Raw genomic sequence first — 26,439 nt, 5'->3', positions numbered from 1 at the left:
AGTCAAACTTATGTTATCGGTTCATAATAATAAAATTTGAGCCTGGGTTTTGAAGAATATGGCCTAAACTAATGAAAACCTGAAATGCGGTTTTAACTAGTGTAACAGAAATGTCCCCAAATGGAGGAATATTAATGCAGCCCACCATAGTTTTGTTTTTTGGGGACGGCCACTGTAACTAACCATGTTGTGCAAAAACGAAGCTAGATTCATTTGGGAGTAAATTTATTTAAAATTCATATTTTTCTAGGATTATAAAGAGTAAAGGCCCCGTTGGGACCATTTCATGACATGATTTTAACAGTACAAAATATTTACAATATACAAACCGTATATTAAATGTTGACACATGTACAGCTTTGAAATAAAGGAGCTGAAAAGGTGACCAAATGACAGGCCTTGTCCAAAACATGCTGAATGGCAGTATGACGGTGCACAGTACTTCATGCTATGATTGTGTGAACCAATAATTTCTCAGCTTTACACTTATTATACTAGTTGTGGTTGCCGATAATTCAGACATTTTAGCTGAATGATTCAGTAAGTAAAAACAAACACAATTAAAATTTAATGATGCAGTGTTTTTGTTAAAAAAAATAAAACCATCTTGTTCCTCTGCAGTAAACGTTCACACCAAGTTGAGATTCATGCCAGCCTTTCTCCAAAAAACATTGGATATCTTCGCATTTTTCCAGGTTCACAGGTTTACCGGAGGAGAGGAGCTCTAGCTTTGGGTATGGAGTGACTATGAGAGAAGAAAAAAAATACATAATTATCTAGAGATGTCATGGAAAAGCTATTACAAAAGGCAGCAAATTGAATAGGAATGAGGATAGATACCATAGCCTGGAAAATCTAATTGATTGCAAAGAGCTGCGAGCTTTACGTCCTCGTGACACAGCGGGTCTGTTGCGTGGAAGAAAGACGAACAGATGGAAAGGTGAGCATGGCAATGGAGCACAAGTAAAGGATGCCAAATACGACTACAAGTGGCTGATGGCCACAGGCAGATCACACAGTGAGCAGCAAAGTCGAGAAAAGCCATAGCCAGTTGAAATCTAAAAGACGCTGACATAGAAACGGGCAAGAAAAGATTCAGAAAGTTGCAGACGAGAGATTTTTGCACATTAAGAGTTTAAGTGTTGGCATGGGACATTTTAGAGTTTACAGGCATGTTAGGGAGAGATTTATGCTGTAAAGTACAGAGAAAACGTTTGCATGATTAGTGGAATCTTGAGAAGCCATTTTTTTCTAACGCCTCATTTTTAATCAGAATAAGAAAGATCATATTTTATAGAGATACTCTATTAAATTAGTCCATCAGCATTTTCATAAATTCCAACAGCATTGAAAAAATAACCTATTCCAGGAATTAATTTCAAAAAGTGAAACTCAGATTCATGATAGACACTAGATACATTTTAAGTATTTATTTAATTGAGATTATTCTGGCTTGCAGCAATTAAAAGGCTATAATTCAGTTTCCCTGAAAATTGGAGAATTTCACAAAGTTATTAAGGAGAGGAAACTTAATGCATAAATGTGGACCTAGTGTGAAATGTCAATACACTGTACAGTATTTGCTCTAAATACTTTAACGTTGTTTTTGCATGAATTACAGCATCAACGCAGTCTGGCATGGAGGCGTTAAATCTGTGTGTGGGTCCGTCTTGTGTGGGCTTTGCCCCACAACCCTCAGCAATAGCTGCCCCAAGGCTGCAGCCAATGCTGTTGATCCTGTTTGTTTCTCTATCACACTTTTCCCTTCCATTTAACTTTCCACTAATATGCCTGGGTTAAGCACTTTGAAGAGCCAGCTTCTTTATTCTCCTTTCCTTTATATTCTTCAGTCTTCTGTTATGTCATTTTCTGAGAAAACAACTTTTGGGTTTGAATCACTGTGTGTAATTAGTAGGAGCATTAACTAGTTTCACTTTTTGACATAATTACTGAAATAAACTTTCAGCGGTGGGCTATACGAGTTATTTTTTTTTAATCGTAGCTCAGGCACTGCGCAGCAAATCAAAAGAAAAGAGTAAACAGAGTCTCTGGACTTCTGACAAGAGAAATCTGGTGGGATTTCTCTATCCATCTGGCAGCTAGAATCTAAATAGAAAAATACATTTTTGGCACCTTCTACTCAAACTTTCAACCACTATTTGGCCTAATATTCAACAAGTAACATTTCTTATTTTAAATAAGGAATTATATTACAGCTGTTTTTTTTGTAATTTCTTTTTCTATTGCATGAAAATCAATCATGCAGGGGGTTTTTTTCTGGACAAATCAAGTCATCTTGGACCATTTATATTTATCCACTGTCCATACACCCTTATTTAAATTAAGAACATATTTTTAATACTTTTAGGTACAGTACTGCAGTGGCAAAGCAACAGTTTCACTTCTTGATTCAATGTAAAGTTTGTTGAGGGCTTTCAAATACAAATGACTGACCACGTCAATGAGAGCAACTACATAATTAATAAATACATAGCAATAATATTACTGTGCAAAATAGTAATGTGCCTACAGCATGTAGAATGTATAAATTAAAATATAGTGCAGTGAAAGTACAACTGAGTTGAATTTTTGCCTGTTTTCTATCATTAAACATTGAAGAACAGATTAATTATTTGGAGGTTTTTTGAAGTAGAGGAGCTGCATTGTGGTGATCATTAGTAAATTATGAGCACCAATAATAAGTGTCTGAATTTCACTATATATAATGTACAGGCCCTTGATAAAAGGTATGAAAGCTAATAGGTCTACTCAGAAATTATACCAAATGTCTCTTGACATTCACTTGTAAAATGTAGAGCAGGGGTCTCAAACTCCAGTCCTCGAGGGCCGCAGTCCTGCAACTTTTAGATGTGCCTCTGCTGCACCACACCTGAACAGAATAATTAGGTCATTAAGGCTCTGGAAAACTGATCTACACAAGGAGGAGGTAATTAAGTCATTTCATTCCAGTGTTTTGTACCCGTGGCACATCTAAAAACTGCAGGACTGCGGCCCTCGAGGCCTGGAGTTTGAGACCCCTGATGTAGAGGGAAAAATTAATCCCCCTGCCTCATCAGAAACTCAACAAATTCAAAAGCTGAAACATCAAGTAGGAGGAGCCAAACATGTCTCTGTCTTTGAAGTAAAAAGCCAGCAATGTGTTTTTGCATATAATTGCAGCCCCAGGTCTCTGCTGGGCTCAGAGTGTGTCTGAGGGAGCTTGCCTGCAGGTGTCCCTGTGCTGCGTTTAAGTTGATGAGGGCGCCTGTGTTGGCTCTGAGACTGGCCGTGTCTCTATGGCTGCCACACGGCTCACAGAACATTGGGTCGCTGTTGCCAGCCACTACATGCAGGTTGCCTAGGGACCTGACCAGCCTGGTTTGGCTCAGGGAGCTGGTAGAGAGAAGGAAAGCTGTTAATGTGCTCCACAGGGATCTACAGCGTCTTGCAGAAGTATTCATACTTTTAAATGTTAACTTTTTCACATTTTGTCTTGTTGCAGCTAGACTTCTAAGTGGTACTTACTGGAGTTTTATGCCATAAACTAATACAAAGTTGTGGATAAGTGTAAAGCTGAAGGAAAGACATAATTTTTTAAACATTTTTGCAGCTGTTCTGCAAAGACCTCAAGGAGGGTGGAGCATCAGCATATAAACACTGCGTTTTCACCAGATGTGTGCAAAATAAAAAATTCTCATCTTCAGCACGCCAATCCTACAATGACACATGATAGAGGAAGCCTCATGCTGTCAGGATACGTTTCTTTAGCAAGGAAAAGGAAGCTGGTCAGAATTGTAAAACAGGTTGGAGTTTTCTTCAAGCTGTGGGAGAAAGTCTCTGCTGGAGCAAAGTGGATGAATGAGCTCCGTATGCCTGAAGACAGCATGAACAGCTGCTTTTCCCCACAGATTCCACGGACAGAAAAACTTGAAACCATGAACCATCCCAGTCAGTTGAAGGTTTAGTGAGGCACAGCAGGCTGCTTGTTCATAACACTCTAGACAGGAAGACAGTGTTGCAAAACAGAGACTGGGACAGGACAGATGTAGTTCATGGGTCTGAATGAAGTATAATATGTTTTCCCATCCAAGAGAACATGACTGAACACACTAAAGGAATTATAAAAGAAATCTAACACATGGAAACCCTGAAATAAAACCTGACAAAAGGCTAGACTGTGGTGGAGGTGCACCTTCCAGCCAGACCAGGACCCCAAGCATGCAACAAGGCATACAATGAAATGGTGTTGATCAGAACACATTCATATTAGAATGGCCCAGTCAAAGTCCGGACCTAAAGCCAATTGAGAATCTGTAGCATTACTTAAATATGCCCTTTACAAAAGCTCTCCTAGTCTAACTGAGCTTGAGCTAAGTTGAAAGTTGGTGGAGATAAACCCTTCAGCATGAGCTACAACCAGTAAGAGTAGCAGAACACAACTGAAGCCTACGCCTTTCAGATTTTTATTTGCAAGATATTTAGAAAATCATGCATTCTTTTCCTTAGACTTTGCCATTATGTGCCACTTTACTTTGGCCTAACACATTGAATTGCACTGGAATGTGAAAAGGTTTGGTGAATAATAGTGAAAGACGCTGTGCAAGTGGCTATAGCCTCTGGATTTGCTCCTCAACTGTGTCATTGCCACATGAAAAAAAAACTATTAGACACATTCATGGTACTCTTTTACATAAAAAATACAAATACCTTCAGATAATCTAAGTTTTTTTCTATCAATGAGAAGACATTTCCTGTATCTCCTCATTGTGTGTTACTTTGGTTAATATGTGTTAGAATCAAACCGACCTTCCTCCTACTCCGTTAGCTGGCAGAGATGCTCTGGTCCTCTTCCTGCTGTCTGAGCGGTCAGACAGAGCCAGGGCGCTGACACTGGTCTTACAGCCCTCAACACTGTCCTGTGTGATCACCCTGCTGCACAGACAGATAAAGCCACATCTATTGGTCAACGCCATCTTTTTATGTCTTCATTATATGAGCTGAACGTTTTACCTGAGGGACTGCGAAGACGACCTGGTGTTTATTTTGTTTTCTTCTTGTCTGCAAAGACATGCATAGTGTGACATAAATGTCTGGGAGTTTGAATCGGAAAATAAATGACTGATTTGAGGGTCAGAGAAGGGGGGAGGCTGCATAGAAACTAGCAAAAATACATTCAAATTAATGAAGCTTTTTGCATTTAGCAGGCAGGTTATGTTAGTAAACTAGAAATAAATCAATGGAGCAAAGTCTCGTCTTAATAAACATGATTTAACTGACAGTTTGAAGCCAACACAATAAACAGCAAAGCAAGGTGACAGGAATGTCTTTGGGAAAAAAATCATTAAAGAGGAAAAATTGTGACAAGGACAATGTGTATGATTGAAAACAAAACTGGCTCTGCTGATCGGATTTAAGATTTAACAAACGACAGCATAAAGGAAGAGGATGATTCTGAAAATTTTTTTAATTGGGGTTGGGAATTAGAAGAGACCAGGGGCTCACTTACAGCATTTCTCAGTTAGAGCTCCAGAAGGAGGGGCAGGACAGGTTTGGGGGGGAAGGGGCGCTGATGGGCGGCAGAACTCAGAGAAATCCTAACCCGTCTATACAGAAATGCAGGATGGAAGAAGGGAAGCCATACACAATCCACCACAGGGCAAGGCTACACAGGGAGAGCAGCATGGCTACCAGCCATCTGAAAGGAGGACAAATCCAACAACAAGAGCAAACGGGGGGGAAAAAAAAAAGGAAGGAGAGACAAGAGACGTCTGGGCAGGACACAAAGCCTCTCATGTCGTGCTTTTCCACTGGGACTGGATTAGATGAAACACCCTCTTCACAAAGTCTTGCATCCAATCGTCCCACACGGCTGGAGTTTGTTCTGATATTCTAACATTGCAGACATTGTTTAGCAGCAGTCGACACCCGCACGTCCCCATAATTGACTCGAAGTGCAGAAACGAATTGAACATGAGAGTAAATGTATTTCATTACACAAAGTAGACTATTATAATTGTCAGACTTCTCAACCAATGTGAAACCCAACAATAATTTAGGAACAGTTGAAACCAGATGTTGACATACGCTGTATAAAAAGAATATCTTTATTTTGTCACCATCGGGCGTTTAATCCGAACTTTTCTTGTTTAAGGTCAATTACGAATACCAATTGTTTCCATTTGTTAAACGATAAACTATTAAAATGTTTTAAACTTATGCATTTCTTTAGTATTTGCTGGGTTTCCCTTTAAACTGGATTACTTGGATTAAATGTTTCTAGTATTTTTCCAGCAACAGTTTTCTAGAATTTTGGTCCATTCCTCTTTGCAGAACCAATGTGAACTAGTCCGGTTTGTACTCTGTCTAGACACACACACACACACACACACACACACACACACACACACACACACACACACACACACCCACACACACACACGCGCACACACACACACCCACACACACACACACCTTTTTAATTCTGCCCAAAAAACCTCTATTGGTTTCAGATTTTATGTCTTGAAACAAATAATTTCAAGACATAAATGCTACAGTCTGCCTGAATTTAATGAAGGTTTTTAATACCGCTCATTATTTTTGCCATTCAACAAATATAAATGATCATATTAGTACTAATTGGCCGAAAACAAGAAATGTTAAGTCTGATTAAGCATTAAACAGTCAGTGACAAAAATTGTTTCTCCTTACACAGCGTTGTGACAAAACTTTCTATTTCAATCAAGCAATCAATCAATTTGATCTATAAAGCATCCTTCATGTTGGAGGCAGCTCGCTGGAAACACATAATAAAGGGTATTTCTGAACTGGGTTTGAACAATCCAGGGTGACAGTCTGCAGGTGCAGAGTTGGGTAGTGAACTGAAACTGGTGGGATACTTCTTTTTCTTCCTCCCCTCTTTGTAAGCGGGCTGGTGGATATTAAAAGCGATGTGCCTTCATCTTTTCTTCACTTCCCTGGACTAGCTAGGGGAGTCACTGCTCATATTCTTGGCTTAATTTCTTAATAAAATAATAATCAAAATGCATTTTGATTCATTCTTGACTGACTCAGTGTTTCACCGTAGGTAAGACTTATTTCCTTAACAACAGTTCATGCAAATATCTGGTTTCAACTGTATGGATTATCGAATTTAATTTCATGAAACTGCTGACTTCAATAGAAGCTGACAGAGTTGGAAACCTGCAGGAGTGAAAAGCTTAGGTGGTATGTGAACACCGATCCAGTCATAAATGCAATGGAAAAACAACAGACAACTGACAGTGACTCCAGCCCAACATTATAACATGTCAGACGGAAACGGTGATCAAAACTGAAGTACGTGCATGCATGCGTGCCCAAAGGAGTTTAGTATTTTATGTCATGCATGGAAAACGGCAGAGGAGATGGGCAAGAGTTTGGATAAGCATTCTTCTAAATGTCCCTGCAATTGAACATGCGCTGCAGTGTTACACAACAAAACAGTGGAGCCAGATGGTGAAATTCAGCCTTGAATTAGATCTTTGTACAGCAGGAAATACATTGATACAGCATATAACCTAAAAGTGCAAGTAAATCTCCTGCTCTGTCTCAACTTCCTCCTGAGAATGCATAAGAATCTGCTTTTAACCCCAATTCACCCTCAGAAAATTATGCATGATGTTTTGTGATTAACTGTCCTTACACAACCACAAATTAAGTCACAAATCAAAAATAATTAGAATATGGTATATTTACTTTAAAAGAGAAAACCTACGGCTAAACATTTGGTGCAGGAAAATGATCTAACTGATCAAAAAAGGAAGTAGCCACAGCAGGTTTTTATAAAGGCTCAAGTGTTTCTTAACAACTTTATGAGTAGTGCCAAGTCAGCAGTGCAAGCCAAGAACCAAAACCTTCCGTTCAGCTATTCCAGATCTTATTTATATCTGGTATCAGTTGAACAACTGGTGCTGCTAGTAAAAACAACAGTGGACTTTATTTATAGGCCTTAAGTGACAGAAGAAATCTGGGATGCAATACCTTGCAAAGGTGTTTGTACCGCTCTAACATCTTCACTCTGTCATGTTGCAACCACAAACTTCAGTGTATTTTACTGAGATTTTATGCAGTAAACAAAATCACAGTGCGTAAAAGTTAAGTGGAAGATTAAAGCTATAATGAGTAGGCACTTTGTAGGACCATGTGGAACCAAGTCTTTAAGAGGATGTTTAGTTTTTGAAAATCTTTCTGCCAATTCTTCCTTGTAAAATATATCAGTCAGATTGAAGAACAAACAACTTGATCTACATTTGGTCTCTGGTTGTAAATTTAGGGTTGTTGTGCTGATGGGAAACGAACCTCCACACGAGTCTTATGTCTTTTTTTTTTTTAGCTTCCAGCAAGTTTTTTTCCTGTTTTTAGCTCCATCCATCTTCACAAGAACTCTGAAAAATATCCCCACAGCATGATGTTGCCCCCACCATGTCTCACTTTTGGGATGTTTTTGTCAGGTGATGTGCAGTTTTAGTTTTGTTGTATTCCCTTACATGGCTTTTTATGACTTTCTTTCTCACTGAAATTTTCAGGGTCATATTTGTGGATAAAAAAAAGTGCTTTTAGTATTTCTCTAATATCAAACAAAATCCCACTGAAGTTAGTGGCTATAAAGTGACAAAATGCAGAAAAACATTTGAGGGGTTGGAGAACCTCTGCAAGTGACTGTATGCCTTTATATCAAAGCAGAGCGGCTCAGTCCACCAGGCAGTCAATGAAAGGCGTGTAAATGAAACGCATTCGCTAAGTGCATATCCACTTAACACCATAGTAATCCAAAGAAAGAAAGGAGAAAAAAAAACAACAAAAAAAAAAACAAGATCAGCCATACCATTCATTGGCATAGCAACCATTTCTACAGGAAGAGGATGTAAGCTGAAAAGGAAGTGACGTGCACTTACCTCCTTCATACAAAACCTCACATCCTCTCTCTCTGCCCCACTGTCCCTCTCTCTACCTTTTGAACGGCAGGCAACACATCGGCCACGCCGTGCCCATGAGGCTGCAGCAGAACACTACCACCTGCCTGACATGGGACAACAAAAGCCAAAGCCATATGGGTACATGGACAGAGGCCAGTCAACCATCCTCAGCCAGGCTGACACCCATCCTTCCACAGCTCCATTTATACGGCCACAAATGATGTGGAGTTGGACGTTTTTTAGGATATTTGATTGGTTAGAGAGTATGTGTTGACAGCTCTTGCTACAGTAGTGCTTCTGCTAAAGCTTGCATTCACACAAACCGTCGTTTGTTTGCATCGGGTTTTTTTTGTTTTTTCTGTCACCTCTTACTTCTATATTTATTTACTGTAAAAACCACAGTTAGAAAGCTAAATGAGGCCATTACAATGCCACTCAGTGAATTTTTAAAGCTGTGAGCTCAGCAGTTAGTACCTATCAGAGAAAAGGAGTGGAACTGAATTAGAATCAGATAGCTTTATTCACTTCATGCTCTGCTTACAGATTAGCCTCCTGGTGACAATAGAGAAGGTACAATTAAATGAAAAATTTAAGAAGTTTTGAATCTGGATCAAATTGTGGTGGAAAATACTGTAGAAAATATTGAGCCACGCAAGTTTCATGGTTACAATTAAACACGAAGACAGTGAGCAGCAATAATTGATTATTTAAAGCTGTCATGCTGGCATTAATCCTAATGTAACATAGTCAACTCATTAAAAAAATACAACTAAGTTCCTTTTATTTTAAGAAAGCAAAAAGAAAGGAACATTTATTAATTATTTGTTCATGTAATCCTTGCAAGTCAATTTGCTTTTGCAACTTCCACCAATTATATCGCATGTTTTCCTAATGTCATACAGCCCTAGCTTCGATGAAGTATTTGGTCAATTATTGTATTTCAAGTGAGAGCTGAGATTAATATTATGCATGTCAATAATAATTTGACCTATTATAGGCGCTCTAACTGCCAGCACCTCATAAAGGTTTTACTGTCCAAGATGCTCACGGAGAGTGGTGGTAGCATGTTTAAAGAAAAACGAAAACGTGAGAAAAGTTGTTTGTCACCATAATGTTTAGCAGTCATATCAAAATTGCTTATACTGTGCAGCTGCTTTGTAATAAAATGCAAGTAAAGATCCTAGAATGTAGGAAAAAATATTGTTTGTTGACTTTGTAAAGTGTTGGGAGTGTGTCTGCGGCTACGCCCTGGTTAATGTTTCCCTAATCTAGACATCTTTACACTTCAGTGTCCCTGCAGAAGGCAAAAAAAAACTTTCTATGTGCCACAGAGTATTTTTTTACTTAAATATTTAACTGTACGAGTAATCCCAGTCATGCAGCTTACTTCAAAGTCTGGCCTTTTGATTAAATGAGGGGCTTTTACATAATGAACATCTTGACTGAATAACCAAGGAAGATCTACCATGTGTCCTCTCCCTGCCCAATCACCTCAGAGAAGAGGAAACATAATTGCTTTGCAACTGGCCTTTAACTTCCACATCTTTTGTTCCATTTTAAATTGAGCTCTTAACAAATAAGTTGTTTTAACTGGAAGGGCGAGTGTCAAACAACTGTGTCCATAACTCTGTTATAATATCTGAGCTGCTCCTTCCTTGATGCATCATTCATCCCTCACTAATCACAATCATAGCACTGTAATTCACTAGATCTGCATGCCATAGCATTAAGAAAAAAATCAAAGAAAAAGTTACATTTAACAATATCACAGCTGCTATGAACTTGGCATTCTAGGTCAAACAGAGGACTTTTATGATTGCTACAAGCTGGTTTAAAAGGACAGCTGACTGTGCTAGGAAACCACTGAGGAAAAGTGAAGCTTATCAAACTAAGTGGTCATGAAGTAAATTAAAAAGAACGACATACGTGGTCACTTTCTGGTCTTCAAAGCATAAGCTGTTTATGGTTTGAAAAACACCTGAGTATACATGTAATGGTCTGACATGGAAAACAATCTCTTATTTCACCCTGTTATAACACATATGGGTGAGGATGCATGACGGTGCTTGCGGACTGCGTGGATACTTACGACAGAGAACCTGAAGACGACCTGGCCTGCCTCTTGCTCTTCAGGGCTCGTAGTTTATCGCCCTGCGTGACGCCGTTTCTCTCATCTTCGTCATTGTACTGCAACACAAAGAGGCGAAATTCAACATCCTCGTGTTTCATTTCCTACAGGTTGCAAAACTACAGTAAAGGCAACAGCTGCACAATCGTATTTTAATCTGCACATGGTAGAAGAGGCGTAGAAAACTCACCAGCTCTATTTCTTCTTTCTTGGATGCCCTGTTCTTGTTGCTGCCGTTGATTGTGATGTCGTCCACTCCAGACAGGATCCTGGTTACAGCCGTCTTGCCGTTTTCCCGCTCATTCAGCTTCTTCTCCCGGAAAACATCTCCCTCTGCCCAGAGGCTGTTCTGCTTTCTGATGACGTAAGTGGAGGGCAAACCTCAGTTGATTTGTTTACTTGCCAAACCACAACCAAGTGTGTTTTATGTTTCTCTTAAAACCTGCCCAGACACAATAATCCTTTGAAACAGCGTTTGCCATTATGATCAAACACTGGCTTCTGCACAAGAGCTGTCACTCAAACGTGGGAAAAAAGACACACATACACACACACAGACCTGATTCACCAGAATACATGTTGTCCTCCAAACATCAACAATGCAGTGAGTTATTGAAAATTAGAGGTGGAAGAGTAAATATCAGAAGTCAGTGTGATTATTTAACTGCATCAGCTGAATTTTTAATAGTATTTATAGAATTGATACCATTAAAAAAATTAAATAAAGGGAATAACATTATTAAATTGTTAAAAGGTGTTATTTTTTATTAAAAGTAAATCATATGCAGAAATATTCAGTCTTTTCAGAGAAAGAAAAATATCATACAGGGAGCAACAAAGAAGATTATAATGCCTGGAAGCTTCATGCGAGTTATTACTCACAGATTGCCAATATTTCTAGGGGAAATGTGTCCCATTATACATAAAATGCGACTTATCAAACAAATCATGGGCCTGATACTCTTCACAGAAGACAGACAAATCTCAGCCATGATGAATTTTTCTGTTTTTTTCCTGCTGATTGAAATTGAAGAGATAACTTTCATGGTGGATTAAGAGAAAGAAAATACAAGCCATGGATCATTAAAAGATTATGTAATGTCAATAAACTGATAAAACACAGAGTGTCAAAGCTATTTTCACAATATGTGCATATTGGAGCATAATAATAAAAACCAGCTCAGGGTTTGCTTTGCTTATAGTATTATGTTGCCAAAACTACATAATATTTCTGTAATTTTCATTGTTCCCTCTCCCTTTTAGCCAGTTTACTAACAGCTGTTCCCTTGCGGCAGACATTTCCACAACGTATGGATGAATGAGTCAGGGAGAGAGCGGACATGGATGCTGGTTGAGATGTGTTGTTTATCCTACTTGGCACTCAGCATGATGTGTGTATCTCACCAAGTAAGGAATGCAATTCTCTACTGTATGAACAGAGGGTTTCAGGCCAAATTCATTAAAACAAAAAGATTGTTGCCATTTTTATAATGTAGAATTATCATGTCAATAGAGACGTCTTTATTGGACATGCAAACTGATCGATGATGCAAAATCCTTGTCTTGTACAAAGACAGCTACCGTCAAGCTTCCTTGGTAACAAAGACTTTGTTATGTTCTGTGTCCCTGTGAGGTTCATAAGCCTTGTCAAAGTAAAAAATTTAAAAAGCACATTTAATTCTTTTTTTCTCATTAAAATCTGGGTTGAATAAACACCTACTCTTCTACAAAGTTTTGCTGTGGTCCAATGATGGATCCTGGCCGGCAGATCCGTATCCATGCGATGGCCTCCGCTGCAGTCAGGCCGTAATGTTTCATCATATAACAGGCGATTAGCGTACCGGTTCTTCCCAGGCCAGCTGGAAACAAAAGCAGTAGAAGCATTGCAGTAATCTTCATAAGACAAACGATGCAGAGCGGAGCAGCTATGAAGATGCTTCAGAGAAGAGCCTTTACCCTTGCAGTGGACCGCAATAGCTCCCTCTGTGTTCTCACAGATGTTGAGGAACTTTCTGACGATGGTGTCGTTCGGCGTGCTCCCGTCCACAAAGAACAGGTCATGATGCTCAAAGTCTGAATCTGTGAAACGTCTTGCATCGTACATCTTCTTGTTGAGTCTGATGATAGTGGTGATGTTGTGTTTTCTGAAGTACGGGATGTAGGCCTCGGGAGCATGTAAAGGGTACCCTGCAGGAAAAGGAGAATATTAAAGCCAAGAGGCCTCTGTGTGCAACAACACACACACGACACGTTTGACCGATACTCTGCATAATCACCATTTTCTATCTTGCTTTTTGGATGAGGGCCACTGAACGCGAGGAACTTCCCAGGAATTATCCAGTTAAAGTCTCCGTTCTCCGCCCTCTCGTAGTGCTCGTACTCTTCCACATCAAAGTTGGAGAAGTTCAGCCAGCCGTACTGCACAGCCTAAAGGAAGGTGACAAGGGTTGCATTTCATTTAATCGGCATCATGGCGTCAGAGGACAGAAAACTGTATTTATTGTTCATTTCCATACTTTGTCAACTCCACGCAGGCAGTCCAGAATGTCCAGATTGTACATGCAGGTTCCAAACGAGGCATCTCTGTGAAGTACAGAAACAAAATGATGAGACCGATCTGCAAAAGCATCCTCTAGGCGATTTAGTTCATCAAAACATTTCACCTGGCTTTAATTCCAGAGATGATATTAGATCTCCTGATTTTATTCTCTCTTTGTCTCATTTTCTAATGAAACATATGTCTCATATGGATCTTTGACAAGATACTTTATAAGTCCTTTATTTATGCTCAACAGAGACAGAAATGGAAGAAATTCAACCAGCCTCATTTACACATTTTCATGTCAAACATTCTAAACTCTCTTTAGCATCAAAAGAAAACATTTGGGACTTAAATGTTCACTTTTTTTTAAATGCTAAGGGAAAATACAGGTTTTGGTAGAATACATTGATTTTAGTTAAATATCAGATAACCACACCTTAGATTGAAGTATATGTGATCCACAATAAAATGGTGACTTTTTACCTGAATGGAAGATAAGTTGAATTCCTGGATACCAGCAGGCTGTAGGCGTCCTCTGGTGTCATGTTTAGATGCATCACCTGTACAAGACAAGGATCTTCTCAGCATGCACTCTCTTGTATTGCATACCAATTTTGGCATTTGACACCCACCCACACCTACATGAAATATGCACATTTGTGCAAAACTTACTGCATACGATCCTATTAGATAGGCAGCGTTGGCTTGTTTTTTCTGATCCCCACAAGTATAAAAAATGATCTTCTTCCTCGTGAGTGTAATTGACTGTCCCAAACATGGCAAATAACAGAAGAGATGTTAAATCAACCTCACTGACTACAACATGGAGAACACAGGAGTTGCGTAAATTCTTTGGCTTTATCGCCCTGCTTTGTCACCCAGAAGTTATCTTACTAAGAAGTACATAAAAACAGATAACTTCCCTAATAAAACTGTGTTTTTAATTTTAGCTGTAACATCTGCTTACTTCAACAAACATGGTGGTGATTAAAAATAGGCGAGAAAATGATTAAATGTTCTAAAAACACCATTAAATTACAGGTGCAGAGATACTGGATCCTCCAGGTATAACTGCCTCAGCAAGTGGCTTGCAAGCACCATTGCTGATAATAGTTGTAAAACAACTAGCACACTAAAACACAGCGAATCTGCCGTTTATACAGCCCACTGCAAGTATAAATAGATATTGACTGGTCAATGTTTTCTTTTCCACTCTCCTTTTCCAGGAAGTGTAATTAATTGCTGCAGTTTACTTTACCTTGAGCTTCTTTGTCAGCTTGCAACAGAAGCGATAAAACATGGCCAGGTTAAGGGGACCGAAGTCCGCATAGAAGCTGTGAGAGGCAAAGAGAGAAGAAAGAGAGTGTAAGATTGGCTATTTATGCAGCCAGCCTCCGTCCCTGGGGAAGCTTCACAAGATCGAATCAGTGCCATTGGGCTTACAGTGAAAATACTGACAGGAGTAATGAGTATATTTGGAAGTTTCTAATGATAGAGCGTTTCAATTAAAAAAGAAGAAAGAAATGTAAAATAAGAGCTTGTTTTTTTTTTGTACTACTGAGTTGGACCTCACGTCAGCTGTGTCCTCTCTGGGACAAGACCTGAAACTGCTGCAACGAAAATGCCCTTCTATTTGCTTTAACAGCATTTTATTCCACCAGCAGAAAAAGAAGTTGCAACCTGTTTACATTATTCCATTGCTTTGTAGTAGTGAGAGGTTCTGGATAATTTCTTCGCAGGATTCCCAATCTGTTTTCAGTGTATTTTTGTTCCTTTGTTAAACATAATTAAACAATTTTATGTAAATGTACTACATAATGTGGACAACAGGGAACATGTTAGAAAAACATGCTCTTAAATGTTACTCGATAAGGTTATTGTCTTTCCTACAGTATTTGTTTTTTGTAACACATCATGAGATTAACTGTATTAAAGTTCTTTGCACATAACATTTTGAATAAATTAAAATAGGACAAAATAAAACCTTTTTGGAAATAGCAGACAATTAAATTAAGCTGTTTGTGAGATTTGAGCAGTTTACGCAGAGGCCACAATAATCAATACAATAATAGGAAATGTGTTCATAAAACACTTTCAATATAGGTGCTGTATAGAAAAAGACAAAGGACAAAGTACATGAAGTTGAAAAACCCTCAAAAGTAAAAATCAATAACTAGAGTAAACATAAAACTACTAAAACCAGAAATTAGAATTTACATTAAAAATAATAAATAAGAAAAGTAACGTGCAGTAAACATCACCTGAACATACTTCAGAAATACAACTCTGCTACATGGAGCAATTTTTTTTGTTGTTGAAATTATAAGGGCAATATAGTCATGGAGAAAACAAATTTCTCCATGTTAATTTTTTTTTCTCCATATATCCAGACCTGAATTTAAAAAAAATCAAATTCAATACTTTTCCTTACTACATAAGTAGGAGCCCCTTAAGGTTAAGTCTCACCAAAGAACTACAGAGGTAAAAAAGCTGGTGTCATTATATTTTTAGATTTCAAAAACAAATCTTTAAAGTATTAAACATGGACAAATCGGTATCAGCCTTTCCACTGTTTTAAAGTGGATGAGTAACATTGAAATACACTTATTTGAAACAAGGAACCCTTAAAGTCATGCCAACTAAAACAGGAAGGTGTTACCATTATGGATGATGACAAGGTTTCAAAAACACTGCATTCCTAAAACTGATTGTTTTCTTCACAGAAAAATGTTTTCAACAGGAAACTGCTGTAAAGATATGCAGTTATTACTGTAAAGTGCTAAAACAATATATCCAGGAAGCCTGGGCGATCTCCATGGAAATAAATAAATGTAAGGAGGACAGATCTCTCTTCACCCTTTAAAAACCGTCTTCATTTAAAGCATGTTTTTCCTCCAGGATAATGAAACAATTGGAATTGTGGATCGTGGATTTGAGGGAAGAAAAAAAAAACACCCTAAAACTAAGGGATGAGGACACAACTCAGTTCATGGCATGTTTGTTCAAAAACAGGAGCAAAGAGAACAAACCGAAGCGACTGTAGGTGTTTAAGATTGGGATGTTTTTCAGGTGATAAAATGTTTGAGTTTTGTTGTTTTCTGGTAGGCTTAGCAACATTTCTTTTCTCTGTGTCTTGAGTCAAATAAGGAAGTGAGCGTTTGCTGTTGAGTATATTTACACTTTTTGTCCAACCATTATGTGTTACATTTGACATATAACTTTACTTCATTTAATTAAATGCAATCTGCTGATTGTCTTTGGTGGACACTTTTATGAACTGACGACCAAGTTCAGCCTTTCCAATGTAACGTAATCAGTCTTGGGCAACTTTGAGTTGCACAGCCTTCACTTTGTCACCTAGTTCTTAATTTCAGCATGGAAATTAATAGAACTCCCCGTAAATACACTTGAAAATAAAAAGCATAAAACCACATAATGTATTACACTTAAAATATATTTTTTAGCAATAACACAATTGTAAATCTATTTAAAAACTCAGCACTCAAAGAAGCAGAAGGGCAAAGGGCAAAGTACGGAAATATTGCACTGCAAAGAACTCACTTCTCATATGCCAGCTCTTCATCTATGCAGAAACAGTGTCGGTCAGCTGTGCTCTTGATCTTTTGATAAAGTATGGCAAAATATAGTTGATCTGAGGAGAAAAGGAAGGAAGGAACGAAGGAGGGGGCAGGGAGACAAAAAAAAGGGTCCAAGTTAATTACTTTTGACATTATATAACTCCTTTCATCCATTCCAAGCAGGACAGCAGCACTTATTTAACATTTCTGGTAACATACCCTTAATAAACTCGATACATCTGGAGGAAACATCGTCTGAGGTCATTTTGCGAGCAGATCCGAACATGACGTTTTCCACCTATAGGTACGGAGCGGATTCCTTCACGAAAACATCCAAGTAATTTTTACACGTGAACTGTGCTCTGTTATTTTATTATTTTATTTTATTTTATTTTTTACAAAAGGTAAAATCAATTGTATAAAAACTTTTCGCAAAAAAGAAGTTTTATTTCCTGATCCTGAGCTGTTCTGAAAAAGAAGAAAGTCACCATCCGAAGAGCGAAAGAGACTTTTGAGTGCAAGTGCGCACTCTGCTAAAAACTGATCCCCCTCCCACCCTCTCTGCGCGGGAGACTCCGCCTTCTCAGAACTCCCCGGCACGCTATTGGCTGAGACAGATCCAGGACGCCATTTGATTGGAGGAAGACACTGTTATTTGAGTGCGGTCTCCGCCTGTTTTAGTTTAAAGTTCTCCACATGAGCGACCTGATAGGCCCCGGGATAGTTGCCAAAGCGGTTGCTAGGACGATCCGTCAGCCAGTCAGCTTTGCGATTTCCACTTAAGACAAACCTCTTTCTGTCATGAAGGATGAACTGGAACCAGGAAACGTCATAAACATTTGAAAATCATTATCAGGAGAAGCTGATGTGGAGTTTACTATTTATTATCAGCATAAACACATCACAGCACCGCCCTTGTGCTCATGCGTGGAATAAACACGATCGGCTAAAGGAGACGCATGGAGATAATGAGTTTCAAGCGTGACTGATTGCACTGGAATAAATACTAAACATCAATTACATTTTGGGTATTTGTTTTAAAGGTAACTCCCTACAAACCCTCTGGCCGATAAAGGACACACGGTGTCGCCATATTGGGGGAAAAAAGCTGAAGAAAATCAAGGAGTGCTGCGTTTTAAAAGGACACAGTGTACGCAGGTCTCAATGCATTGGCCAAGTGGGCTGAAAGTTGACAGGGTTCACTGTGCAGACCCCTCTTACCTGTTATCTCAATGTAAATATCAGAGCTTAGCTCCGCCTCTGAGCTGCTGTGGGCTGCGCGGCGTTTTTTCCTCGACTCGGTTCGCCTCTTCTCGCTTTTGCGCTTCATTCTCTCCTCAGGAGCTGCAGCATGAAGGACATTTCCCGAGCGAAGAGTTTGCCACCGATGCCCCCTCCGCAGTCACCCCGTTGCTGTTAACGTGACATGGCTTGGCTCCTGCGCTCCCGGTGCAGCCTCTCTGTGCGTGCTTGTGTTGTGTTCTGTGTCAAACCGAGGTTGAGTTGGCTCTCTGTGGTGGTGACGTCTTTGAACAGGGGCAGGTTTCTGTTTTCCGAATCCCCTGCATGTGACGTATCAGGATTATATGTCCAGAGCCCACCCTTAGCTGATCAGTTGCCTTAGTTTTGCAGTTTACAGAGACCATTCCAAAACAGACTGGATCAGGGGAAGTTGGATGCACCTGACCAGACCCTGGAATGTGACAAAATGAAGTGAAGCTGGGAGATAACATTTTATTTGATAATATGATTCAAAAACTTAAAAGATGAATACAAACGTCAGTGCAACAGTAATTTTACTCAAAGTACAGTTCTAAAATTGCACTCCGCTATACATAGAAAGAGAGAGGTTCTGAATGGAATCATAGAAAACAAACAAAGCCAACATAAAAAACTAACTCAGCTCAAAAAACTCTTTCAAGTAGTTCTCATACCTGTTGAAAGCTGTGAATACTTTTAGCCAAAACTTTCTCACATTATGAAAACAAACTTGCATGAAGAGCATTTAATTGAGATTCTGTCTGAGAGATCAACTAAGTAGTGCTTATTTGTTAGATAGAAGGAAGATTGCTTAAATATTTTTGAAAATAATAATCTGAAAAGTGTGGCTTGCATTTGTATTCACTTTTATAGGATCCTATTGCATAACCCTACTCTATGTGTACATTTGTGTGGAGTCATTTGTGCTCTAATCATACATTTTATCAGAAATGTCCTAGAATTTGTGCTGCTGCAATATTATATAGCACCATTCCATCTCTTCCGCTAAATAAAATCCAGAATAAGCCACATGAACTACAGAACCCAGCTGTATAACTTCATTCGCTTGAAAAATGTCTTCTTCAGACACTTCCAAGTTTGAGTCAGATTGATGTATCTTGCAATAAAAAATATAAGAATATACAAAACTGCCAGTCTCTCAGTGTGCACAACTGGTTGGGTCTTCCCCTCAAACACTGGCATTAAATAGTAGTTATAACAACTGTTTTTTTCAGAGGGCCTAAAAACAAATGTACTTCACAGTTTTTTATTAGCAAACATTATTTTAAAAACACAGAATTTGTCTTCTACATGACAATTATTCATAACTTTAAGTTGGTCAGTCAAATGAAATTGCATGAAAGCAAACTGAAATGTGACACAATGTAAAAAGGTTCAAAGTAGCCACTTTGCCAAGGACTGTGGTTTCTTTTCAAAACTAGAACGATAAGAAAAATTCTACTTTTTGCTTTGACGTGTGAATAAATGCAATCTATACAAATGTTGAGAACAGGCTGGCTGAAGAAAATACGGCATGTAAATCAAAAATGAAAAAATTTGCATATTCAGTTCTATAACTTATGCAGATTGGCAGAACTAGTTATCACTACCTCATTTTTCCTGATGTTTGGTCGTCTTCTCACATTTTAAACATTTAGTTTTAACATTTTTGCTTTGAACTCATTCCCATAGTTCTGGGAACTTTCCCAACTTAAGTAAATAAAACATGTCAGTTCTACTGTAGTTTGTATCTATATCCTGATAAGATCAGGCTAAAAGTGACACTAGATTAAAATATTAACCACTGACCCCTGACAGACAGGAAAGTAATATTGGTAACACAGGAGCTTTAATTTACACCATAAACAGGAACAAGAGAAGTGTGACTTCTAGCAGCTTAAAGGAAATGAGTAATCCCGAATTAATTAATGCTACACATGCATAATCTTTGGTTTAGGACTGAAGTCCAGGCTCTGTTGAACTCCAGCTAGTTGGAGGAGCCAGCTGATGGGCATGTGATCCAGTCGGTTCATATCAAAATGACAAAAATAAACTTGAGAGCCTGCAGAGAGCAGAAGAGAAGAAAAATAAAAGTAAATAAAAGAAGAAAAACTGTATGATTGAAGACTAAGAATTTACACCTTACCTGGTCCTGCAATGATGGCTCCACCTTGTTGATGCAAATCACCTTGAAAATCAAAGGCAGGGCTGGTCATAGCCCTCCATATGCTCTTTATTTGGCCCATAAATAAACCAGACTTCACATGAGGACTGGGCAGCGCTGGTTACAAAAACACATCTCGGTAAAAAATATAATTATCCAGTTTTATCATAAAGAAATTACATTCTCTTCAGATTTTAGGATTTTATGTATATTGTATGTAGCCTATCTGCACGTTTTCGAGGGTGTACTTTCTTTTTAATCTAACACTAGCAAAAACACTTTAAACTCATAAATATATTACCAGAGTCTGTGAATGTCTCCTCTCTTTTCATCCCAAGCTTTAGGTAAATGGATCTTTTTGGATCCACATATATTTCATGAGAATAGCCCGTCAGCAAGCAGAAAGGCTGGATTAATGTAGAGGAGCACAAAGAACTTATTCAGAAATGAATTTTAAAAAATGAATCCGTTATGGAGAAATAAGCTGACATACGTTTAGGACAAACGGCATAGAAATCACAGGTGAAACATTTAAAAGTATTTGTATTCCTTTTACTTCTTTGCATTTCCCCCGTTTATACAAGAATGTATTTTATTGGAATATTATACAAACATAATAATGCAGAGTTGTGCTGTTTAAGAAAAATTATGCAGAAATTCCAAAATGTATATATTGTGGAGCCACCTTTTGTTTTGAGGGGTGTCTCAACCAGGTTTACACATTTGGAGACTGACATTGTCTTTTTTTCTGAAATAGCTCAGACTCTGTAAGATTGCATAATCTCCCTTCCAATTTACAAGTGCACTATTGTGTTGGTCCTTCACATAAAATCCCAATAAAATACATTGCAGTTTATGACCTGACAATATGTGATACAAGGGGGATGAAAACTTTTGCAGGGCCCCATGTATGCACATACAACATTTACATAAAATTCAAAATACCAGTGTTAAATGTAAAGTCATACATTTCTTGAGACAATGTCACACAGTATTGACATTAACACAATATTGATTTTATTACCTCTATATGTTGATGAGAAGACTGACCTATAACAACCAGTCTTATTCCAGCCTCCTGCACAGACATATAGCAAAAACTGGTATTTCCACAATAAACCCAATTCATATTTACTTAAGTTGTCACCATAACACTATAACATTATGGTATCACCATAATAAAAGCAAAATATCTGATAGATCATACGACTTTAGGCACGCCCTACATGTCAGGACTCACCTCAAGCGCTCCTCTTGGCACTTTGCTTAAATCATCAACATACTCCTTGCAGCTGTAGCACAAGAAATTCTGCGAGGACAGATGGTGTGTGGCATTTACATGCATGCATTGTGCGAAAACAAGTTTTAAACTATTTAAAAACTGCGTTTATTTAGCACTTCGTTTTACTCTGTAAGGGTATTTCATTCCCGCTTTCGCCACAAAATGAGAAACCCTTTGTGGATGTGTACAGTAGGAGCTGAGGGCCACCTGGTGAAATATCTATTATGAGGCTTCTACTCAGCTAACTAACTAAACAAGCTACAGAAAGTTTTATTTTCTTACCCCGACGAAAATAATGACCGATTTGCTGTCTTGATATAAACTCTTGAAAAGGAAAGAGACTCCACGGCGGTCGTAGATCAAACAGTCCTCGACATCTTTAAGGTTGATATCGGCAACTGCGGTTCCAGCTTTCCACTTTTCCGTAGAAACCTGTCGAGTAATCGGTGAGACCAATTCAGCCATTTTCTCCCCGTGCATGCAGTCTTCCCAGCAAGCAGCGCTATTTCGGGAGTTGCCTCTCAGCCTGGAGGAGCTGGGAAGTGGAACTTCACGCCCATGGAAAAGAAAGAGAGATATAGAAAGAGATAGAGAGAGACACACACACACACACACACACACACACGCACACACACACACACACACACACACACACACACAGAGAGAGAGAGGTAATTTAACACAGAACAGAATTTGTACAGAACAGAAGAACGTTCGATTTGTCATGTATTTATTCATTAAAAATATTTGAATATTGTTGATCATAATTAACTAGATACACATGACAATATTGTCTATGCAAGCTATTATTCTTACTAGAAAAAAATAAAAGTGATGTGTGTTTGTTTAAGCTACACTCCTTCAATATTTTTGCAAAAGTGCCTTCTGTGGTTACCTTTGCAAATTAATAAAATTACATCTTTGCCTACGGTGCTTCTTTACAATATAGCTCAAACACAATCAGGTTCGGGAATGAACAATTTCCTAGTTCTCTCAGAGTTTCTAAATTGGATTGAAAACTGAACTTCAACTGAACAATTGAACACAAAGACATGCATTGTTCCAAACCAAGCTACGATAGCTTTGGCTGTTAAGTTTAGAGTCACAGTCCTGCTGGAAGATGAAATCTATGGAGTGAAAAGATGCTTACACGAGTTACAAATCCAGTGTTACACATGCACAGATATTTTTTACACACGCACAGGTATTTTGAGACTAATTTCACTCCGTAGGAACCCCTCTCTCCAGCCTTTTGGCTAATTCTTGTAAATTCACAGAAATGTTATTTAATGTGCATTCCCCTTACCCGATAAATTAAATCTAAAAACTTTTACGACTATTTAGAGGTGTCAGAGTAAAGGGGGAATAATATGCAAACCAAACAATCTCAGATTTTTACTTTGTTAAAAATAAAGAAAAACATACACCACATTTTTGTTGGCCTTTCAATAAAATCTCAATAAAATACACATTTGTGGATGTGGCAATGGCAAAACAATATTTATTGTCATGACAACTCCTTCTTTTTACAGAGTAATACCTTTAAGTTATTCAATATGAATGGATAGTATATAAAAAGATATTAACAGTTCATAGTATAGCTTAGCTTATGCATAAAAATACTAGCAGCTCTAACTTTATTACAATAATTTATTGGATTTGAAGCTTGTTTGAGATGCAATAGCTCGTAAATAGGGCATCTTAAAAGTTTGTTTTCAGTCTTTGTTTTGTATTAATTGTGTAGAGTATGGACTTTTAGTAAAGTCAGTATTCTACCGGCATGTAGCTCAGGAATAAAACTGTTAATGTCCATTTACCATCGTCTATATGCGAAATGAAACTTTGGCCTCGTTTGGATTTCCAAATCGCCCTCGTCGGCTTCCTTCGCTCTGCCCTCTCGGTGCGGAAGTGTTATCCTGCAGAGCAGCAGCAGAGGCAGAGCTGCAAACTGTTTGGATAAACACCTCGGCGGGTCCCGTGCTGCTTCTCCGGCCCCTCCGTCTTCACCGTCGGGGCTGTCAGCGCTCACTTTGTCCGTAATTCGTAGCAGGACTATGCGGGCACCGTCCGGCGGAGTTCATTGAGAGCTGCTTCATGCTGAAAGCTACAGCTAAGTTAGCATCTGATGATGAAGATGGAGCTGCTTAGCCTACCAGAAAGCTCTTAGCTTCTGCCTTTTTCACTCTATATGAGGCAGAAACCGTGAGCTAAACTGGACTTATACCTGCAGAGAGTTCAGGTAAGTCACAGCCTCCAGGTTTACCGTGCTGTGTGTTTTTGTTTATGCTAATCAAAGAGCCACCTGTTCACTGTTTACATCCTTGTGTTTTCATTCGGCTGCAGCCAGACGAGGTACAGTTTTTCTGTTAAAAAAAGCTCAACTTTATTGTGACATAAAGAGGTCCGCAATTAAATAGAAATTGTAGAAGTGATGTCTCTTATCAGAGAATAATGAAATACGCATGACTACAGGATACTGCTGTATTTCGGATGAAGTATGATTGGCTTCACTAACAAGGGTGAAACTAGTTTGGTATAATCATTAATGAAGTTGTTGACGCCAATAATGCTTGACAATACTGAGCATTCATTCAGCGCACCCTTATCAGTGCCTTGATTTTTATTGACACACTCCTATACAAGTAGCTCTCAATAAATTCAAATATCATGGAATATTTCTGCGAAGCAATTAAACTCATAAATTCATCAATGTTTCAATCATTTGTAGGAGTTAACTTTGATTTAATTTGGGCAATCAAACTCTGGGAGAATTTTACAGTTTGACTCTCAAAATGTGTGTAATATTGAAATAAAAAATTGTTGCAGCATAGAGAAAAGACTCGATCCCCTGTTCGCCCCCTCAAAAAGGAAAAAAAAAAAACAACCTTTAATTTTCTATTAGAAGAATGAGGAGAATGAATGTAATGCTGCTTTGAGTGAAAAATCCATCACAGTGAAGCTGGTGATTGATTTATTGATAAATAAATAATAGTGGCAAGGGAGGAGTTGCTTGTTTTAAATGTTGTCTGACAGAGAAGGTGTTGCTCTTAAATCAAGGGTGAGCTGTCTATATGTAATCCATGTATCACTGGGAACATTTACCATCATGTCTCCATTTTGTACCCAGTCTGCACAATTTCTTCTGTACTACATTTCACAACCACTTTATGCCCATGTGATTTTTATTTTCTTTAGCAATCAACTAATTTGATGAAATAAGGAGAATATTATTCCTAGAAAAGCAGTTAAAATAAAAGCAAATGTGTTTCTAATTGTCAGGAGTTTCCTTGAGTCATCTATATGGGCCATCTTCTCTCCAAAAATGGTTTACGCCTGAAGAAGAGGACGCGCAAGTTAAATCACAGGAAGAAGAAGAAGAGGAACTGTTTTCTCCAGGGGCCTTGCATGCTCTGCTTCATCGTCCACAGCAACAGCAGTGGTCTCGACGACGACAGCGACCAGCTGGAAGCCGGTGTCAACGGCTGCCGTCACAACAGCATCGCTGGAATCAGCGTGCCGGGCGTAGGCGAAGTCGGCATCGGAGCGGCGGCAGCCTCGAAGCTCGCAGAGCGATACGCGGCTCTTGCATCGCCTGAGGACTGCTCCAAGTTTCTGCTGTCGCAAAGAGAACTTGCCATCTGGGAGGGCCAGGGGAGGAGTCTTTTGTCAGCCGTTCCTGCCAAACTGATTCCAGCACCGGTGCTTTTCCGGACGGCTGGTGTGTCTGTGACTGTGCCCATACCTGTGGCTGTGCCCGGCTGCACCAGCGAATACACAGAGATGGTAGGCATCGACTCTAAACTCTTTAGCTGCTGAAAACTCTTACTAAAAGTATTCAGATGCCTTGACTCTCATCACATTTTGTCAGAACACAGCTACACATTGTGTTTGAAAACACAAGAATTTCCAAACGTTATGAGATTTTTTTTCTTCTTCACAACTATGCACTTTGTTGGTCTATAACAGGGGTCTGCAGCCTCCAGAGCCGCAAGTGGCTCTTTGGCTCTTTTCCACAATGGCTCTTAAAAACATAGGTAAAAAAATAATAAACTAGTTAAAGTTTTTAAATATAGATATAACAAATGCAAGTCTTAACAGACTTTTTCATGGAACAATTGCATTAAATTTCAACGAAAGTGCCACCAACATTTTTTAATCTGCTTTTCTTGTCATTAGGTGGAATGACAAGATTCGTGACATTAGGTGGAATGTTGATTTAAAAAAAATAAATCATAAAAGTCAACATCCCTCAGAAGAAAATGTATTCAACTTCTTCTCGCAAAAGTTTTATGCTTTTCTTTATTTTAAACCGCAGAAATTGTTTTATAAACAGCTGTTTTAAGAATGGCGACACATTTCCTGCAGTAGATATTCATCCAAATTGGAAGTTGTTGCCTTTTCACAAGGTTATGTAACATTTGTAGATCTATGCAAATTTTACTCAAGTGAACCAAGGAAAAAAATTGTATCTTTGGATTGTAAATGGTAAATGGCCTGTACAGGTTGCAGATTCCTAGTCTGCAACATAAAA

The 26,439-nt window shown here is 38.6% G+C and overlaps 3 protein-coding genes and 1 long non-coding RNA gene across 17 annotated transcripts in view; 2 read left to right on the top strand and 2 right to left on the bottom strand.

Annotated features, from left to right (window-relative positions):
• Positions 1 to 208: 208 nt before the first annotated feature.
• On the bottom strand, positions 209 to 18,806 carry cdc14b (cell division cycle 14B). Of its 12 annotated transcripts, none has more exons than XM_028033235.1 (16): positions 18,424 to 18,532; positions 17,186 to 17,276; positions 14,883 to 14,958; positions 14,297 to 14,389; positions 14,108 to 14,184; positions 13,599 to 13,665; positions 13,359 to 13,509; positions 13,039 to 13,269; positions 12,803 to 12,941; positions 11,273 to 11,438; positions 11,044 to 11,141; positions 5,011 to 5,058; positions 4,807 to 4,932; positions 3,225 to 3,393; positions 841 to 906; positions 209 to 745 (listed from the first exon to the last, which is right to left on the bottom strand). In XM_028033235.1, exons 1-15 carry the CDS (start codon positions 18,530 to 18,532, stop codon positions 883 to 885), a joined length of 1,665 nt encoding a protein of 554 aa, XP_027889036.1. In that variant the 3' UTR covers positions 209 to 745; positions 841 to 882. The 12 variants fall into 12 exon arrangements, with proteins under 12 accessions (XP_027889036.1, XP_027889038.1, XP_027889041.1 ...); XM_028033237.1 differs by lacking the exon at positions 18,424 to 18,532 and adding an exon at positions 17,422 to 17,735; XM_028033240.1 differs by lacking the exon at positions 14,297 to 14,389 and having other exon boundaries at positions 18,424 to 18,806.
• A 116-nt stretch (positions 18,807 to 18,922) lies between these two features.
• On the bottom strand, positions 18,923 to 22,499 carry prxl2c (peroxiredoxin like 2C). 2 transcript variants are annotated; one of them, XM_028033249.1, is made up of 6 exons: positions 22,191 to 22,499; positions 21,867 to 21,935; positions 21,651 to 21,704; positions 20,928 to 21,033; positions 20,609 to 20,743; positions 18,923 to 20,524 (listed from the first exon to the last, which is right to left on the bottom strand). In XM_028033249.1, exons 1-6 carry the CDS (start codon positions 22,386 to 22,388, stop codon positions 20,394 to 20,396), a joined length of 693 nt encoding a protein of 230 aa, XP_027889050.1. In that variant the 5' UTR covers positions 22,389 to 22,499; the 3' UTR covers positions 18,923 to 20,393. The 2 variants fall into 2 exon arrangements, with proteins under 2 accessions (XP_027889050.1, XP_027889051.1); XM_028033250.1 differs by lacking the exon at positions 21,651 to 21,704.
• On the top strand, positions 20,636 to 21,664 carry LOC114154286 (uncharacterized). The gene is made up of 2 exons (XR_003597543.1): positions 20,636 to 20,746; positions 20,931 to 21,664. It is a non-coding gene; the product is annotated as an uncharacterized LOC114154286 (long non-coding RNA).
• A 1,282-nt stretch (positions 22,500 to 23,781) lies between the features above and the next one.
• The window catches only part of fbxl17 (F-box and leucine-rich repeat protein 17), a 248,805-nt gene continuing 246,147 nt past the window's right edge, over positions 23,782 to 26,439 (top strand). Inside the window, exons 1-2 of one of the 2 annotated variants that reach the window (XM_028034379.1) lie at positions 23,782 to 24,147; positions 25,188 to 25,691. In XM_028034379.1, coding sequence (XP_027890180.1) covers positions 25,209 to 25,691 — 483 coding nt within the window. In that variant the 5' untranslated portion in view covers positions 23,782 to 24,147; positions 25,188 to 25,208. The remainder of the gene's footprint in view (positions 24,148 to 25,187; positions 25,692 to 26,439) is intronic. The other variant, XM_028034378.1, reaches the window with a different exon arrangement.

The sequence above is a fragment of the Xiphophorus couchianus genome, chromosome 12 (genome assembly GCF_001444195.1).
Source record: "Xiphophorus couchianus chromosome 12, X_couchianus-1.0, whole genome shotgun sequence".
NCBI classification, from domain to species: Eukaryota; Metazoa; Chordata; class Actinopteri; order Cyprinodontiformes; family Poeciliidae; genus Xiphophorus; species Xiphophorus couchianus.
Note: the sequence above shows the minus strand (reverse complement) of the source record. Positions and strands in the feature narration are given on the sequence as shown.

Excerpts from the sequence above, each read along its gene's own strand:
- cdc14b (XM_028033235.1), bottom strand. The coding sequence starts at position 18,532 with ATGAAGCGCAAAAGCGAGAAGAGGCGAACCGAGTCGAGGAAAAAACGC. Across the intron at positions 14,959-17,185 it reads GAAGAGCTGGCATATGAGAA|CTTCTATGCGGACTTCGGTC; the intron begins GTGAGTTCTTTG and ends TGCCTCTCACAG. Across the intron at positions 4,933-5,010 it reads TCGTCTTCGCAGTCCCTCAG|CAGGGTGATCACACAGGACA; the intron begins GTAAAACGTTCA and ends CTGTCTGTGCAG.
- prxl2c (XM_028033249.1), bottom strand. The coding sequence starts at position 22,388 with ATGCACGGGGAGAAAATGGCTGAATTGGTCTCACCGATTACTCGACAG. Across the intron at positions 20,744-20,927 it reads GGAGACATTCACAGACTCTG|CGCTGCCCAGTCCTCATGTG; the intron begins GTAATATATTTA and ends TTTTGTAACCAG. Across the intron at positions 20,525-20,608 it reads AGCCATCATTGCAGGACCAG|GCTCTCAAGTTTATTTTTGT; the intron begins GTAAGGTGTAAA and ends TGCTCTCTGCAG.